Here is a 17,272-nt window from a genome sequence, read left to right as displayed (position 1 = left end):
GTAAAATCGCTTTGAATTTTGATAAGGCGGTATATCAAATTTTTTAATAAACCTGAAACCTGAATAGTGTGCAGTTTGGAACTATTTAAATATCTTTATTCATTTTAAAGTCAAAAATAAGTGCAACATATTATACAGACATTTTACACTTTAACAGCACTTAAATTCTATCAAATTATATTTTATGACAAATACATATATCATCCCCCCCCCCCCTTTCTACATATCCATCAATTGCACTCAAATTAAAAGTATTTCCCACCATGGACATGTATGATCAAAGGGCAAAATCAATTTGGAACTATTGTATTTTTTTTACAATATTTATATTTCATCAATCCAAAGGAAACTTATTGAATTCCAAATAGATAAGCAAAATGTGAACTTTTTTCTGAGCTGTACTTAACTGAAAAAATTCTCAAATAGACTCCCATTTAGAGGGCTAGTTAATGATTGGGGGAAGGGGAGAAGAACCTTATAATACAGTTACTAAAAAAAGTACAAATAGATGGTAGCAAACATTTCTAATGTTCTATCTTTTCAAGAAATTAAATCTAATTTTCATTAGGAAAAAAATCTGTGCAAAACAATCAGTTTTTCATTCACTCAGCTGGATCAATCTATGCTGTGTCTCTGTGCTGCTTTTAAAACTATTATATAAAGATTGTCAGAAAATAGTTAGAATCCCACAAATACATTACAGCTATCACCAGTTTCAAAAGGTCATGGTAACACATCAGTTGCTCTTAGTCTTAAAGTACAAACATTGAGATAATTTGCCTTGTATGAATCATAAATCTTTCTATCTTTATAAGGAAAACAACAGAAGAACAACATTATTATGCAAAACACACAAAACATAAAATATAATTAAAACAGAGATTAAACTGTAGGTGTGCTTGTCAAAACACATTTGTGGTCTAGCATTACAAGCTAATGATGTTAATTGATCAACTACATACAATCTTATCAGGGTAGACATGACATACTAGGCTTCTGGCCCTACGTTATCAGAATACAGCCTGAAAACTCCCCTGCAAGGTGTTAGTAAGGGCACAGTGTTGAATAGTCTTATCTGACCTCCCTGGAGCTATTTTCTACGGGGAAAAGTTCCAAAAATCAGCAAGCAATTAACTGTTTCCAAAATGTTTATTTAAATTCAAGCTTATAAACATGGTAAGGTTAGTGACCCTTGGTTAGGTCATTCTGTGTCAGGAGAATGATGATCATTAATGAGTGATCTTTTAAGAAGAATTTTGTATGAATGATAAAAAGGAAGACATTTCTTTCCCCAGGTTTCAACATACAGTACTTGATATGGTTCGTTATGTGATAATTTGCAAGACTAAGGGCTCCTTTTACAAAGGTGCGTTAGGGCCTTAATGCGTGGATTAGTGCGCGCTAAAATGCCACACATGCTAGCTGCTACCACCTCCTCTTGAGCAGGCGGTTGTTTATTGGCTAGCACGCGCTAAAAACACTAGTGCACCTTTCATCAATTAATATCTTTATTTCTGATTGTCAGTGGACCCAGGCTCTTTATTTGGGCCACATGCTACTTGGTTTCAATTTAAATTAGACTCAATTTATTAACAGAAGAAATACAATTATTATACAATTTGAATGTAGAAGAAGGGTTGATCCTAACCAGATATGCGATGAATTTGAAAAGTGTTGTATTTGTAATGATTCCTCTTCCTTAATAACCAATTGGCAATCTGCTCATATACAAATTTTGCAGAAAGATTCCAAGTAATAGATGGTTCAACGAAGAACTGCTAATGTTAGAGTTAAAGAGAAAATGCAGATAGAATGCAATTGGCAGGTGGATCACATGATGGAAGCACTCTGACCAGACATCTCCTGCTCGAGCTCCGTTCTTTCTTCAAACTTCAGCCCCCTAAACCACGCTTGTCAGCCACAATAACTAACTAACTAATACCTCCAATTCCCGGTTAGTTCTTGTTTCTGATCGGGAAGTCCTCTGCTGAGCGCACTGGCTTCTTTTGGCAGTTATGCCTATAAAATCGGCACGGCCTGGGAAAGATAAGCCTGCAAAGATTTCCAATATGGTGACCTCCAGCCCGGCAGCCAGCAGCCCGCCCCCCCCCCCCCCCCCACACACACACACAGACAGCATGCAGGTCTCCCTCCGCCACACTACTCGATGAAAAGTTATCTAAACTCCACACTGTGTTGGAAGAGGTAAAGGACAGTATAGCCAGGCACGCTATGCACATTCAACAGGTGGAGGAACGGATTTTGGGGCAAGAGGACAGGACAGAGGCTGTGGACCATTGTATCACCTTGTTGGAGACCCATCTGAGATCACTGGAGGAGCGGGCAGAAGACACAGAAAACTGTAGAAGCCACAATAATCTATGGCTCATTGGTCTGCCGGAGTCTGTCCAAGACTCAGAGTTAGGGGACCTCATGGCTACATGGCTGCCGCAAACCGTGGGCCTGGCAACAGCTCTGGGTGCAGTACACATGGAGCGGGCCCATCGCATCGGGGCCCCCCATGTGGACAGCGCTCGACCACGGCCAGTGATAGCCTGTTTTTTTAATTACACGGCACAGGCTAAAATTTTGGAGGCCTATCGGCAAACCAAGACACTAGACTACCAGGGTACAAGGACTTCTCTGCCAAGCTTTTGGAGCGTCGCAGAGCCCTAGCTCCTTATTGAACCCAACTGTATGCCAGGGGCATTAAGTTCACCCTCCAATATCCAGCCAAAGTCCGCATCAGCCACAACAATGGTACCATTATCTTGGACACCCCAGCGGATCTTCGCTCATTTCTGGATAAGCTGCCTGCGCAGTGAAAGGCATGCCTCCTCAGGGAACTTAGGGATTCTGAGATTGGACGACTTTCAGTCTTGAGCCTGTGGGGATGCCTCTACCTTTGGATGTCTCTGCGGGCCTTTCTTCTTATGCCTGTGAGGAGCCGCTGCCCTTGGCTACCTTAGCTGGTGTTCTCAGAGGGTGCTATGAGGCCTCCCTTCTTGACCCCACTTCAGCTGACAGTCCCTGGCCCTCTTCAGCTAGCCTTTGTTCATGTGACTTTTTTGCAGTACAGCATCTGAGGAATTTCTGCACACATCTTTCTGGATGGGGGGACTTTCTTCCTGCATGGCTCAGCGGGGGGCATACCTCTTTCATTGTTTCTTTTGAGAGATCTTACTCCAAGGGACGGACAAGTCATTTGCTGACAAGCTGAGACATCTTGTTTGCATTTGGTTTATTCAATCGGGGTGGGGGTGGAGGGGTGGGGCTCAGGGATTCTTGTTGTTTTCAGGTTTTGGTGGGGTAGATTGGGGGGCTGCATAGATGGTGAGTGTTTGGGAGGGTGACTGGGCCGGGAGGGTGGGGTGTGCTTGGGGAGGAATGACCGGTGGTTTGAGAGCAGTGGGGTATGGTGAGCAGGCTAGGACTCTTTTGTAGAGGACGCCGGCCGCGCTTTTCTTTTGAACTCTTGGGGAGGACATTCCATTGTGTGTCTGGGAAGGGGGGGACCTGGCTTGGGGGTTCCTGTCCTTTCTAAGGTTGATGCTTTCCATGTACTTCCTGGATGGGCAAACAGAATATGGTTAAATTGAAATTGTCTACATTGAATGTGGACGGTCTACATTCCCCAATTAAGTGAAAGAAGGTATTGACTTGGTTCCGCAAGGAGCATGTTGATATTGCCTTTTTAAAGGAGACCCACTCTCAACAGTAGAGCATGAGAAACTGAAAATGGACTGGGTTGGGGAGGTGTATTATTACAGCTTTAGCAGTCGCCAAAGGGGGGGTGGCCATTTTTGTCCATAAACAACTTCCGTTCCAGATTCAGAAAGTTTTTCAAGATAGGGAGGGCAGGTATGTTATGGTACTTGGGGAGCTCTGGGGCCATAAATTGCTGCTGTGCAATCTTTATACCCCTAATATCTAATGTCATCATTTTTTCTTGGGAATGTTGTTAAGACTGTCACAGCATAAGGGCTACCAAATAGTCCTGGGAGGGGATCTTAATATCACGGTGAACCCCCAACAGGTTCCATGGTGACCATCAAAGCAAAGGAGTTAATTTTCTGACTATTCATCTTGGGCTTCTGGACATTTGGAGATTGTTTCACCCCATGGAACGCACTTATACTTTCTTCTCTAACCCACATAATCTCCACACTTGCTTGGATTACATCTTGCTGTCTCCTTTGCTGTCTATAGTGGATGCGGTGGAAATCTTGGAGGTCCCCTTGTCCGATTACTCGCCCGTTGTGCTCTCCCTCCAGGTAGCAGCCGAGCCTTCTGCGTGCACTTGGCGCTTCCTGGGTTATTTGTACAAAGACCTTGCTTTTAGAGAACAGTATTTGAGAGAACAGTAGCTGGATTATTATAGCACTAACTATGCCCCTGATCTTGATCCGGGTCTTTTTTGGGAGGTGTCGAAGGAAGTGCTGCAAGGCTTTATCATTGCGTATGTCTCAGGCAAGAAGAAGAAACAGGAAGCAGAATTGAAGGCATTGTCCAGCGAACTGCAGCAGATGCGGAACTTTGACGACTGCTGATCGGCTGCAAGTCCGTACACTTAGGCAACAGGTTGATGCTATTTTAAACAAAAGGGCAAAGCGGGAGCTTTACTTTCATTGCTACACACTTCATAGATGGGAAGGGGGAAAAGGTGGGTAGTTTGTTGGCACGCCTGGTCCGTCCCTATCGTAAACACCAGGCGATTCCATCTATCACAGATTCCCAGGGCCATACTTACACAAAGGCCGATCAGATCCATCAGCAATTTATGAACTATTACCATGACCTGTATGCCCACAGGCCTTATGCAGATACCGACCAGGATGCTTTCTTTCAGGACGTATTACTGCCTAAGCTCCTGCCAGAGCAGATACAGGTCCTGAACACTCCCCTCACCCGCCAGGAAGTGGAGCAGGGTATCAAAGGACTTAAGTTAACCAAATCCCTGGAACCGGATGGTTACAGGCCCGAATATTATAAGATTCTCTCTGATCTCATTTCTCTATCCCTGGGGGCGGCACACCTGCACTCTCAGAGGGGCATGGACCGCTATACTATGGCTCATGTTGTCCTACTACCTAAGCCGGGTAAGGATCCTGCCCAGGTGGGATCATACAAACATATATTGCTCCTTAATCAAGATGCAAAACTACTGGCGGCAATACTTGCCAAACACTTGAATGCCTTTTTACATCTCCTCATCCATGAAGACCAGGTGGGCTTCGTACCTGGGAGGTATGCCTCTCTGAATTTGACCAGAGCTCTGATGGCTCTCTACTCTGGGGGGGGGGGGGGGATGGGACACAACAAGGCTGCTATCGTGGGCCTGAACATGGAAAAGGCATTCAATAGCATTTCCTGCTCTTATCTCTTTTGGGTAATGGGACAATATGGATTTGACGGGACCTTTTTGGAGTGGGTGCGGAGTTTATATTTTTCTCCTCAGGCAAGAATTCTTGTTAACGGTCACCTTACACCATCATTCCCCTTGGAGCGGGGCACCAGACAGGGATGCCCGCTGTCTCGGCTTCTTTTTCTTCTGGCCATCGAGCTCTTGGCGGTTCAGATCCATTTGGATCCTACTATTTTGGGTATAAAAGTAGGAAGTTGGGAAAGCCATATTAACCTGTTTGCGGACAATATTCTGTTATATCTAGAAAACTCCCCAGAACACTTACCGGCGGCGCTTACTATCATACGGGACTTTGGAACTATTTCCGTCCTCTGCGTTAATTGTGCCAAATCCAAATTATTACCCTTAGCCTCAAGTAGGCACGAGCAATGGCATGATGATCTTCCCATACCACTGGTACGGAAGCTGATGCGCTATCTGGGGATTTACCTGAGTAGCAACCCTACTATCATGTATCAATACAATGTTCAACATCATATCAAGGCTATTCACACATTTTGTGCAAAATGGAGGGATCTGCCACTTTCTCTATGGGGCCGCACAGCTTTATTCTAGATGGTTTTATTACCAAAGCTTCTCTATCCATTGCAGATGGTCCCCAAATGGATTACCAATAAAGATGAACGAGCCTTTAAATTCATTCTTATATCCTTCCTTTGGCGTCACAAGGTGGCCCGGGATAGTCTCGCTACTTTGACTTTGGATACACGGCTGGATGGGTTGAACCTTCCGGATATTCGGCTAAACAATGTTGCCTCGTTGATGCATTTTGTGTATGAGGGTATTTCTGGTTGTTCTAAATTTTCTCCAGCGGGTTGGATGGACGCATGGTGCATCCCTCATTCATTCATTTCTTTATTGCATGTGCAGCCCAGGGTGATCCCGGGGGTGGGTTCACGGTTCCAATTCCTGATTCTTTTTTGCCAAGCATGGCGATGGTAGAGGAGATACCAACAACATTCTCCATAGGCTTCGCCTTTCCTGCCTTTGGTGGGTCGTGGGGCTGTGTCAGTCTGAGATATTTCTCTGCTATCTCCTACCATACTACAGTAACATAGTAGATGACAGCAGATAAAGATCCGAATGGTTCATCTAGTATGCCCAACCTGATTCAATCTAAAAGTTTGTTGGGGTTTTTTTGGGGGGGTTTCTTCTTCTCATTAGCTATTTCTGGGCAAGAATCTAAAGCTCTGCCCAGTACTATTCTTAGGTTCCAACTACTGAAGTCTCCATCAAAGCTCACTCCAGTCCATCTACACGCTCCCAGCCAATGAAGCCCTCCCCAGCCCATCCTCCCCCAAACGGCCATATACAGACACAGTCTGTGCAAATCTGCCCAGTACTGGCCTTAGTTCTTAAATATTTACTACTAGTTCTTTAGCCCGTTACATTAACGGGTGCTAGCAGCCCTTTTCCCTTACTTTTACCTCCTCCCTGTCCAGCAGCACCCCCCTCCCCCATTCCCTGCTCCCCCTGTCCAGCAGTAGCCCTTCTCCCTTACTTGTACCTTCCTCACTGTCCATTAGGAATCCTTCTCCCTTACCTGCAAACCATGCAGCCTTGGGGCTTTTGGTAGGCCAGGCCACCTTACATTTTAAAGTTCCTCACCCCATTCCCTGTGCAGCAAGGCAGCAGCATGTATTTTCTTTTCTGGCCGGCTCCCTTGTCAAATTTCAAAGCCTCGGGCAGCGGTGGCTCCTCGACCGATCCGCGCTTACAACGGCCCCACACTCGCGATCTGGCTGGCTCCCTTACTAAAGCTTTTCGCGGTGGCAGCTCCTCTTGCATCCATCCCTGTGTCCAAAGCTTCTCCGAAGGCTGGCTCCCATGAAAATGTTATTTTTCTGTTTAAAGCCGCAGCGGCAGCTTCTCTCAAAAGGCACACCAGCGTCGGAAGTGTTGTATCTGACATTGTGACGCAGGAGAGGTTTCCGATGCTGGTGCGGCTCTTGAGAGAAGCTGCCGCCACAGCTTTAAAGAGAAAAATAACATTTTCATGGGAGCCAGCTTTTGGAGAAGCTTTGGACACAGGGCTGGATGCAAGAGGAGCCGCAACTGCGAAAAACTTTAGTAAGGGAGCCAGCCAGACCGTGAGTGCGGGGCCAATGTAAGTTTGCATGCGCACTTTTGCCAGCCACGGACATACGGATCAGGAACACGCCAGTAAGAGTGCGCATGCGCTTACAGTTTTATTATATATGATTATTTTCTGATTCTAGATTCTTTGTGTTCATCCCACACTTTTTTGAACTCTGTCACCATTTTCCTCTCCACCACCTCTCTCGGGAGTGAATTCCAGGCATCCACTACCCTCTCCGTAAAGTAGAATTTCCTAACATTGCTCTTGAATCTATCACCCCTCAACCTCAAATTATGTCCTCTGGTTTTACCATTTTCCTTTCTCTGGAAAATATTTTGTTGTACATTAATACCTTTCAAGTATTTGAACGTCTGATTCATATCTCCCCTGTCCCTCCTTTCCTCTAAGGTATATATATTCAGGGCTTCCAGTTTCTCCTCATACATCTTTTGGCACAAACCTATCATTTTTGTCACCCTCCTCTGGACCGCTTCAAGCCTTTTTGTGTCCTTCACCAGATACAGTCTCCAAAACTGAACACAATACTCCAAGTGGGCCTCACCAACGACCTGTACAGGGGCATCAACACTTTCGTTCTTCTACTGGTTACACCTCTCTTTATACAGCCCAGCAACCTTCTGGCAGTAGCCACCGCCTTGTCGCACTGTTTTTTCACCTTTAGATCTTCAGACACTATCACCCCAAAGTCCCTCTCCCCATCCATGCATGTTAGCCTCTCCCCTCCCAGCACATATGGCTCCTTCCAATTATTAATCCCCAAATGCATTACTCTATATTTCTTTGCATTGAATTTTAGTTGCCAGATTTTAGACCATTCGTCTAACTTTTGTAGATCCTTTTTCATGTTTTCCACTCCCTCCTCAGTGTCTACTCTGTTACAAATCTTGGTATCATCCGCAAAAAGGCAAACTTTTCCTTCTAACCCTTCAGCAATGCCACTTACAAACATATTGAACAGGATCGGCCACAGCACCGAACCCTGAGGGACTCCACTACTCGCCTTTCCTTCCTCCGAGCGACTTCCATTAACCATGTCTGAGAGTGTGGTGCAGGGGTTGAAGCTGAAGCCTCACCACCCTGAGGTTGTGAGTTCTAACACACACTGTGCCTTATGACCCTGAGTAGGTTATTTGGTCCCTCAATGCCTCAGGTATATTAGATAGATTGTGAGCCCGTCGTTTCAGACAAGGAAAAATGTCTGAATATCTGAATAAATTCATAGAAACCGTTCTGAGCTCCCCTGGGAGAACAGTATTGAAAATTGAATAAATAAATGTTTAAAATGAAGCACTCATACAAGTATTTCATATTTCTAGTGCACTTACTAAGTTAGGAGAAAACTGGATTTTTGCAGATTCTGATACCTTTATTTCACAATAAACAAGAATATTTAAAAAAAAAAAAAATTGTAGGTACAGTTAGTCAGGGTTATCACCTGTGATTGTTCCATTTCTGCTTTGTTTAATTTGATGCCAAGGATATCAGCTGCAACTCTCTGAAAACACAGGAAAACCTAGAAACAAAAGGAATTTAGATAGTTAAACATTTATCTTTCAGTTATATGTAAAGAATTACACTTCATTAAAAGTAACAGCCATTCTTCAATAGCAAAATAACAAATCACGCTTGTGGTTCATGTGACCTAAGACGATATATATGTTGCTCAGAGCATGTTTTGAGAGCGTTTAAGAAAGAGTAGAACAGAGACCTAAATTTTTCAAGCAGAAGCCAGTTTGTCAAAAACTTTAAGATGAAAGCCAACATCACCACGTGATAATGCAGCAGACATCCTGTTAACTAGCACCATCCTGCCTCCACCCCATTCTTTTTAAGCTGGCTCTCCCCTTTCCAGTTTTTAAATTTCCCCCTATACTTTCTCTGGAGGCATGATTGTGGTGCCACCTTTTGAATAGTTGTTATGGTTTCTTCTAGCACCACATAGTTTGCAGTAAGTTTGAAATGCAAAATGTTCTCTGTCTTAAGAATAGAATGGGCTTTTGAACAGCATAAAGCTCAAACTCACTGGAGAGCTGCATGGTACAGATATTTAACAGAATAACTGTCGGGGTCAGTTTTAGACATGCTGGGCCCAGGGCAGAAATTAAGGAGGGGGCCCATGATCCTCTCTTCTTCATAACCCCTCTCCCCACCTGCCATTACTATCACACATAAAACAACTTTAAATGACTTCTTCACACACATAACACAGATAGACCTTTACCAAATACAGAACAAGGGATCACAAATAGATAGAAAATAAACTCAGCCAAGTACTTCAACACTGGAGAAATATAAACAGATATGTACTGAATACAAAGGGGTTCTGGGACCAGGTCCCCCCTCCACCCCCAAACAACAACAACAAAAAAATTAGCCACCTCTCTTGCTCTGGAGAGTTTTGGCTACTGGACAGGAAGAACTGGTCTTTAGCTGCCAGGACTTTGGGATCCCCTCCAGATTGGGTATTTATATTTTGCATTTGGGAAGGGGGCATGGTGAAGGGCAGAGGGAAATTTGGTGCTTGCTACCCACCTTGAGCTCAGAAACACTGCCCCTTCCCTCCCCCACATCAGATGAACACAGTACAAAGATCTGTGATACACACATTCCAAAACTAACGTATTTCAGTTCATAAATTCAAAATAAAACACTTTTTTTCTACCTTTGTTATCTTGTCATTTTATTTTTTCCATCATGTTGGTCCCATTTTGTCTCTTCTACTTTCCTTTGTCTTCTAATAATTCCTTTTCCTGTTGTTGCTCTCCATCTGTCTTTTTTTTCTCCTGTCTTGTTTCATTCTCTGATTATACCTGTCTTCTGATATATTGATCTTTCCTTTTTCGCTCTTCCCTCCCTTTTTTCTTTCCTAGATTTTTCTTACATTTCTTTGACTTGAGTCAGCGGATTTTTTTCTACCCATAGTAGGGGGGTCATTTGCCATATTTAGTTAATGGTCCAGTGAAAGAGGCAGCTCAAGTCCAGGGGTGGATATGAAGGATGGAGTTATCTTTGACAGATCATTGGCTGCTTATTTCATTATTAGGGTTAAAGAAAGGATTATCATGAAGAAGAGAGATGACTGGTAGCACTAGGTGTATAATAGATATGGACAAGATTGAAAGATCTATTTGTGTCCCATTCAGCAGACTTGATACAGGTAGCTATGGATTCAGAGTTCAGAGTGGCTGGGATTAAGTGATGCAAAGTTGCTTGGATGAGATAGCATTTTAAAAAGAAAGAAAGGGTGCTAGAAGAAATGGGGGGGGGGTTAAATTGTTGTAAGAATCTTTGTAGTTATAGATAAAAGATGACATTGGAAAGGAAATGAAAAAGGGTCATCAGTGAATCAGTTAATCAGTAGCACTTCTAGGAAGATTGGAGGTATTTAACAACCACCCTAAGAAATGTTTTATATGGTTCATTCCTTGGTAGGGTTTATGAAGGATATGGAGCATATGCCCAGGTGTGATCAGCTAGGAGATTTTTTTTATTGTTATTTTAGTAGTAGGTCCCTTACTTTCATTACAGAAAGATTTGAAAGAGATAGATGGAGAGAACAGAAATGAAGGGGAAGATATTACAGGCTTTTAATCCAGTCTTCCATTAAGAAATCAGAGCTCACTTACAGAAAAATAAACCAGATCATATGGTGTTAGAAGTATGACCACTTTTGGTTCTTAAATAAAAAACCTGGAAGAAAGGGACTTGAGGCTAGATTCACTAAACCTTCCAATCCTGTATCTATGATCACAAAACCAGTTTTGCGATTGTTCCCCGACCCGATTCACTAAACAGCTTCCAAATCAATCTCCGATCCGATTTAATCCAATCCAATCCACCCTTGCAAATAAGGGGAAATGGCATGCAAAAGTAGGAAGCCATTGATTCGTTAAGCAGAAGAAGGAACACCAATTGGGTTTGCCGATCCGAAAAGAAGCGCCTACTAAGGACCAGTCGTTTACTATCCTTGCCGACTCTACTGCCCTCTTCCGCCCTGAAATATCAGTATGGAGGTTACAACCTCATATAAAACAACTATCAAAATTAAAAATAAAACTGTAAAATATCTTTACATATGCATATGCATAAGAATTCCTTTTTTATATATTCTGTAAATGCATTGCGAGCCTATGGTTTTAATCCACGCGTTTAAAGCGTGTTATGTTCGATAATCTGGCTACACAAAATAATTCACTGTGTCGGTCATAAATCATTCCTTTTTAAAAATGTCCAACTTGCAGGGTCAGCAAAAGTAAACTGCAGCCACCCCCTCCCCCCTTTCTTTTGAGCTTGCTTGTGCTTTGCCGCCAATGACATGTGGGAATAAACCCTGCCCACAAACTACGTAGCAAGGGTGAAATTGCATCAATAACCAACAAGGATACTCTGCGCATGCGTTTCGCTCAATCTTACAGCGATCAGTGGGATCGCTATAGAGCGTGCGTCCGATCAGATCATTTGCATGTAGAATCTGTAGTGAATCGGTCACTCGGCCAAGAATCGTCTAACAACGATCCAGATTGGTAAGTTTAGTGAATCTAGGCCTCGATTCTCTGAAGTTGCTGTTTGATCTTTCATTATACTTAGGTGAAGTCCCAGAAGCTTCAAAACAAGCAGTGATTAAAAACGTATTCTCAAGGAAACTTTAGCAAATAAGATGTTCTGGGTGAACTATGGGCCAGTGGCAAATCAGTCAATTTTGGTGAAATTATTGGATAAAGACTGGGGGCTCCTGCATATCTGAATTTTTAGAAACTCATCCTAAGTTGGGTTGGTACCAACCAGATTTCCATAGAAGCCAATGAACTGGTGGAAGGTATTTTGATAGGTGGGGGGAGGAGGATGTTCTTTTATTATTCTACATGGGGGCTGCTGGTATGGGCCAGGATTGATTTTTCAAGTGAGCAGGGTCTCTCAACCTAGCTATCTGGCAGTTAGACCAAAAACACAAAGGCCATTTGAATGGAACACAATCTGAAGAAATTCAGAAAAATGTTAAAAAGTCCAATTGTTTCTTGTTTATGGGATACTTGTAGCAGACAGAAGGAGCAGTTATCTCTGGACATGATGAAAGTTGTGGCTTTCAGTGATTTATTTGTATGCTTTTAATTTTAGTTTGCTTTTGATTTTATGCATGTTTTATTTGTAAACTATGACCAGGGGAGCACTGTAATAATATTGTAATTTATAGCTAAAGAGACATATGATCAAGAAACTGTTTTATTTTAGTTTTGTGATTATGATAAACATACCAAGGTGGCCCACCCCATCTGTGTACTCTCTCTCTCCTACCTGCCTATCTAGCTGGGATCCGCTCACATTCCTGCTGTCTTCTAACTCGTTCCCTGGACCCTCTTCTGCTCTTCCCAGCCTTGCTTTTCCCGGACTGCTGTCTCATCTACAGTGCTGCCAGGAGCCCCCAAGGGATCGCTGCAGAGCTGCGATTAAACTTCCTGCCTGCCCTGGGATCGCACCCCCCCCCCCCATGCTTCCACCCGGGGTGGTACGCCCTCTCTCCTCCCCCCTTTGGTAGGCCCGGTCGTCAATGGATCTGGCCTTGCAGCTGTCGCCGAGGGAGGGCAATGTTGAAACTGCCGCAGGCACAGTAGCACAGAGGCACGGAACACGGAGATTGAAGTGCACATGCACGCTAAGGGTTTTATTATAGCGGATACATTTACAAGTGTGTGACATGTATGTCTTAATGTTGCCACTGGGGGAGAAGCAAAAAACATGACATTTGGAATCATTGTTTTATTAACGAATCAAATGTAGCTGATGGTATTCACCACCTTTCCTATTGATGGCAACAAGCCATGGACAACCTGGGAAACCATTTTGAAGGGTTTTTAACAGTTAAAGAGTTTGTAGTTGAATTTTGTTGTTCATGTTGGACACTGTATGCCACAATAACACAATGAAATCAAATGTCATAATTTTTGCTTCTCCCTTACCAAAGAAGTCTGCACTCATCTCTCATCTGGTAGCAACATTAAGAAGTACATGTCACACACTTTCAAACATATATATTAGATTTCTAGTGTTGGTGCATTTTTTGAGAGAGAAAAAAATAGTTGCCATGACTCGTATTTAACTCTTGATTCTTTTGCTGAATAAATAATCAAGACATATCCTTTTTGTCTGAGTTAATTATTCAATAGGGTTATCTTTCTCTCTTCTCAGGATTAAGGTCAGAATGTAGTCATGTTTGTCAACAAATTAGCAAAATAGAAATCATTCCATAGGGTCAAATTTTTTTTCACAGATTATGCTAGGATCTTGCCAGGTGCATGTGACCTGGATTGGCTACTGTTGGAAACAAGATACTGGGCTTGATGGACCCTTCGTTCTGTACCAGTATGGCAACTCTTATGTACGTAATTGATATAATATCCATAATTTACTCTAAAATATATTTTATTGTGGACTAAACACAAATCAGGATTTGTTTCAAGGAGCAATTTTTACTTAAATAAATTTATTAACATCTAGAATGTTCCTGCTCAAAATCTATTATGCATATTCCAAAAAAAAGTCCCAATTACATCATATTCACTTTTTATATAAAGAGCAAACTGAAATTTTAAATTCATAAAGTGTATTCCCAGAATGCATATACACAGTAGTATTTTACTCACAGAATCTCCCGTCTTTGCAGAAACAAAATGGCTACTAGTGCCATTTTCCTGGCAAAACCTTTGGTGTTTCTCAGCTTTCACTGTCCGCATATGTTCTAAGTCAGCTAAAAGAGGAACAGAAAACAATGAAAATTTTAAAATATCACCTAGGTGGAATAACTGATAAAACTGAGCAATTCTTATAATTCTAAAGGCACAACAAATAAAATGACAACTTGTTACAAAGATGAGTTTTTATCACCACAACCGGAATTTTTAAAAGAAAGTTATATCATATAATGCCCACCATTACACAACTGTACTTGACCATTAGTATTATGTAACATGAATTGACAGGAAATTCACTTTTCAGTTGTTTATCTTTGGTTCTCCTTCTTTGGACCACCTCTGTTGATTTATATTCTTCCAAAGGTAGGCACTCCAATATCAGAAACAATACTCCAAATAAAATCTTACAACAGTATCCCTTCCATTTGCTCCATATTAGTGATGTCTCTCCCTTTACACTTAGCATCCATCTAGCTCTGGTAAAAGCCTTTTGCACTGTTCTGCAGCCTTGAAATCACTATATATCATCACTCAAGATTCTTTTTCTGGTTAGTGGTCTTTAGTATCTCATCCCCCAGGTACTGCTTTCATAGGCTCTGCATCACTCTAGTTATTAGGTGAGTTTTACCTCAGGTAATAATGTCTATTGTCAAGGGTCAGTCCATCCTGTCTATACACATAAGTCTATTTGAGCATGCACAAAACCAGATAAACCTTTGAACACATAGATAGGGAAAGAAATCCATCATATTGAAACAGTAAACTGTGGCAGTGGGGAGCTCCAGACCTGTTCAAAAAGAAAAGGGGCTGGTGTGACAGCAGGAATCAGCCCAGCTTGCCGTAGAAGCACTGGAGCCAAGATCAAATGAGGCTCACCTGCCACAAGAGGGAAGCCAGGAGTTATAAGGAAAGCTGCATGAAGTGACCCCAGGGCCATCCTGCTTCTCTTCTCAACTCCCTGGATGTAAGTTAACTGGAAAAATATTTCTAAGGCCATTTTCCTTTTTTAACTCTCCTTTATTAAAAGAAAGCAAAACAAAATAAAGCCCCACTTGGAATCCCATCTGTCTCTGCTGCAGGGGCATAGACAGATACCCAATTTTGGGTGTGCTAGAGCCCAAAGTGGATGGGCATAAGAACCCCCTTCCACCCGACATCTCTCCTTTTCAAATTCTCCAGGAGACTGGGGATTTCTTAACTCCACTCTTCCAACCCTCTTCTGGAGTCTGTCATAGGGGAAAACACCCTCCAGGGATTCAAGACAAAGTTAGACAAGTTCCTGCTGAACCGGAACGTATGTAGGTAGGGCTAGTCTCAGTTAGGGCGCTGGTCTTTGACCAGAGGACCGCCGCATGAGCGGACTGCTGGGCACAATAGACCACTGGTCTTACCCAGCAGCGGCATTTCTTATGTTCTTAACCTCCTGTACCTTCTAAGTCCTTTAGTTCTTCGCTGGCAGTGACTCAGCTGCTGTTCAAACCGTCTCAAGAGTTCCCTTTCATACAATTTCCTGGTCTAGTGAAAAGGAAATTGCATTAGTGAGAAAGCTTGAGACCAGCGTGAATAGCAGGTATGAGCTGCTACTCGCTGCCAACAAAACTTCAAGGATTTAAAAGGTACAAGGGGGTTAGGGGAGTGAAGAGATCCCTGATTGTCTGAGAGGGGAGGGAGAGATGGAGAGGGGGGATGAGATGAGAGGGAGGGGTTAGAGCAGTGGTTCCCAAACCTGTCCTGGGGGACCCCCAGCCAGTCAGGTTTTCAAGATATCCCTAATGAATATGCATGAAAGAGATTTGCATATAATGGAAGTGACAGGTATGCAAATCTCTCTCATGCATATTCATTAGGGATATCTTGAAAACTTGACTGGCTGGGGGTCCCCCAGGACAGGTTTGGGAACCACTGGGTTAGAGTCTTCAGCTAGCGGAACATAAGGATTCCCACCAGCCACAATATGCCTGTACCGCTGTTGGGCACGCCTGAGCTCAAAGTGGGTAGGCTTGAGGCTTCACCACTGCTCTGCTAGCCATAAAAAAATTTTTTTAAAGTAGTATGGATGGATTTCCTTTTTTGAGTGGGGAAGAGGGAAATATCAACAGTTCGCACTGCTTTTTTTTTTAATGAAAAAGTGTATTTCCCTGTTTGGACACCAGTGAGGTTATCCACAGCTGGCATTAGAAACATAGAAACATAGAAAGATGACGGCAGAAAAGGGCTATAGCCCATCAAGTCTGCCCACTCCACTGTCCCACCCCATTAAGTCAGAGTGCTGCTCGACCCACGTAGAGATCCCACGTGGATGTCCCATTTAGTCTTAAAGTCGAGCACGCTAGTGGCCTTGATCACCTGCACCGGTAGTTTGTTCCAGTGATCTACCACCCTTTCTGTAAAGAAATACTTCCTGGTGTCACCACCAAATCTCCCTCCTCTGAGTTTGAGCGGGTGCCCCCTTGTGACTGAAGGTCCCTTAGGAAAGAATATGTCGTTTTCCACCTCGACACGACCTGTGACGTACTTAAATGTCTCAATCATGTCACCTCTCTCCCTGCGCTCCTCTAGAGAGTAGAGCTGCAACTTGCCCAGTCTTTCCTCGTATGAGAGACCCTTGAGTCCGGAGACCATCCTAGTGGCCATTCGCTGGACCGACTCAGCTCGAAGTACATCTTTACGGTAATGTGGCCTCCAGAATTGCACACAGTACTCCAGATGAGGTCTCACCATGGTTCTGTACAGTGGCATTATGACTTCAGGTTTACGGCTGACGAAGCTTCTATTGATACATCCCATCATCCGCCTTGCCTTGGATGAGGCCTTCTCTACTTGTTTGGCAGCCTTCATGTCTGCACTGATGATTACTCCCAAGTCCCGTTCTTCTGAGGTCGTAGCTAGTGTTTCTCCATTCAAGGTGTATGTTCTGCATGGATTTCTGCTGCCGAGATGCATCACCTTACACTTCTTTGCGTTGAAGCCCAGCTGCCATGTCGAGGACCAGTTTTCCAACTTGATCAGATCCTGCGCCATACCATCCGTGAGATCGCTTTCACCTACTATATTGCACAG

General features: G+C 43.3%; 1 protein-coding gene across 2 annotated transcripts in view; it reads right to left on the bottom strand.

The window, feature by feature from the left end:
- Positions 1-17,272, bottom strand: part of RAB28 (RAB28, member RAS oncogene family) — a 200,897-nt gene that overhangs the window by 18,236 nt on the left and 165,389 nt on the right. For both annotated transcript variants that reach the window (XM_033949065.1, XM_033949055.1), the window contains exons 5-6: positions 14,165-14,268; positions 8,962-9,039 (exon numbers count right to left, since the gene is read on the bottom strand). In XM_033949065.1, the coding sequence (XP_033804956.1) occupies positions 8,962-9,039; positions 14,165-14,268 (182 nt within the window). The remainder of the gene's footprint in view (positions 1-8,961; positions 9,040-14,164; positions 14,269-17,272) is intronic.

This window comes from Geotrypetes seraphini, chromosome 1, assembly GCF_902459505.1.
Source record: "Geotrypetes seraphini chromosome 1, aGeoSer1.1, whole genome shotgun sequence".
Taxonomy (NCBI): Eukaryota; Metazoa; Chordata; class Amphibia; order Gymnophiona; family Dermophiidae; genus Geotrypetes; species Geotrypetes seraphini.
This window is presented reverse-complemented; position numbering and strand designations above follow the sequence as displayed.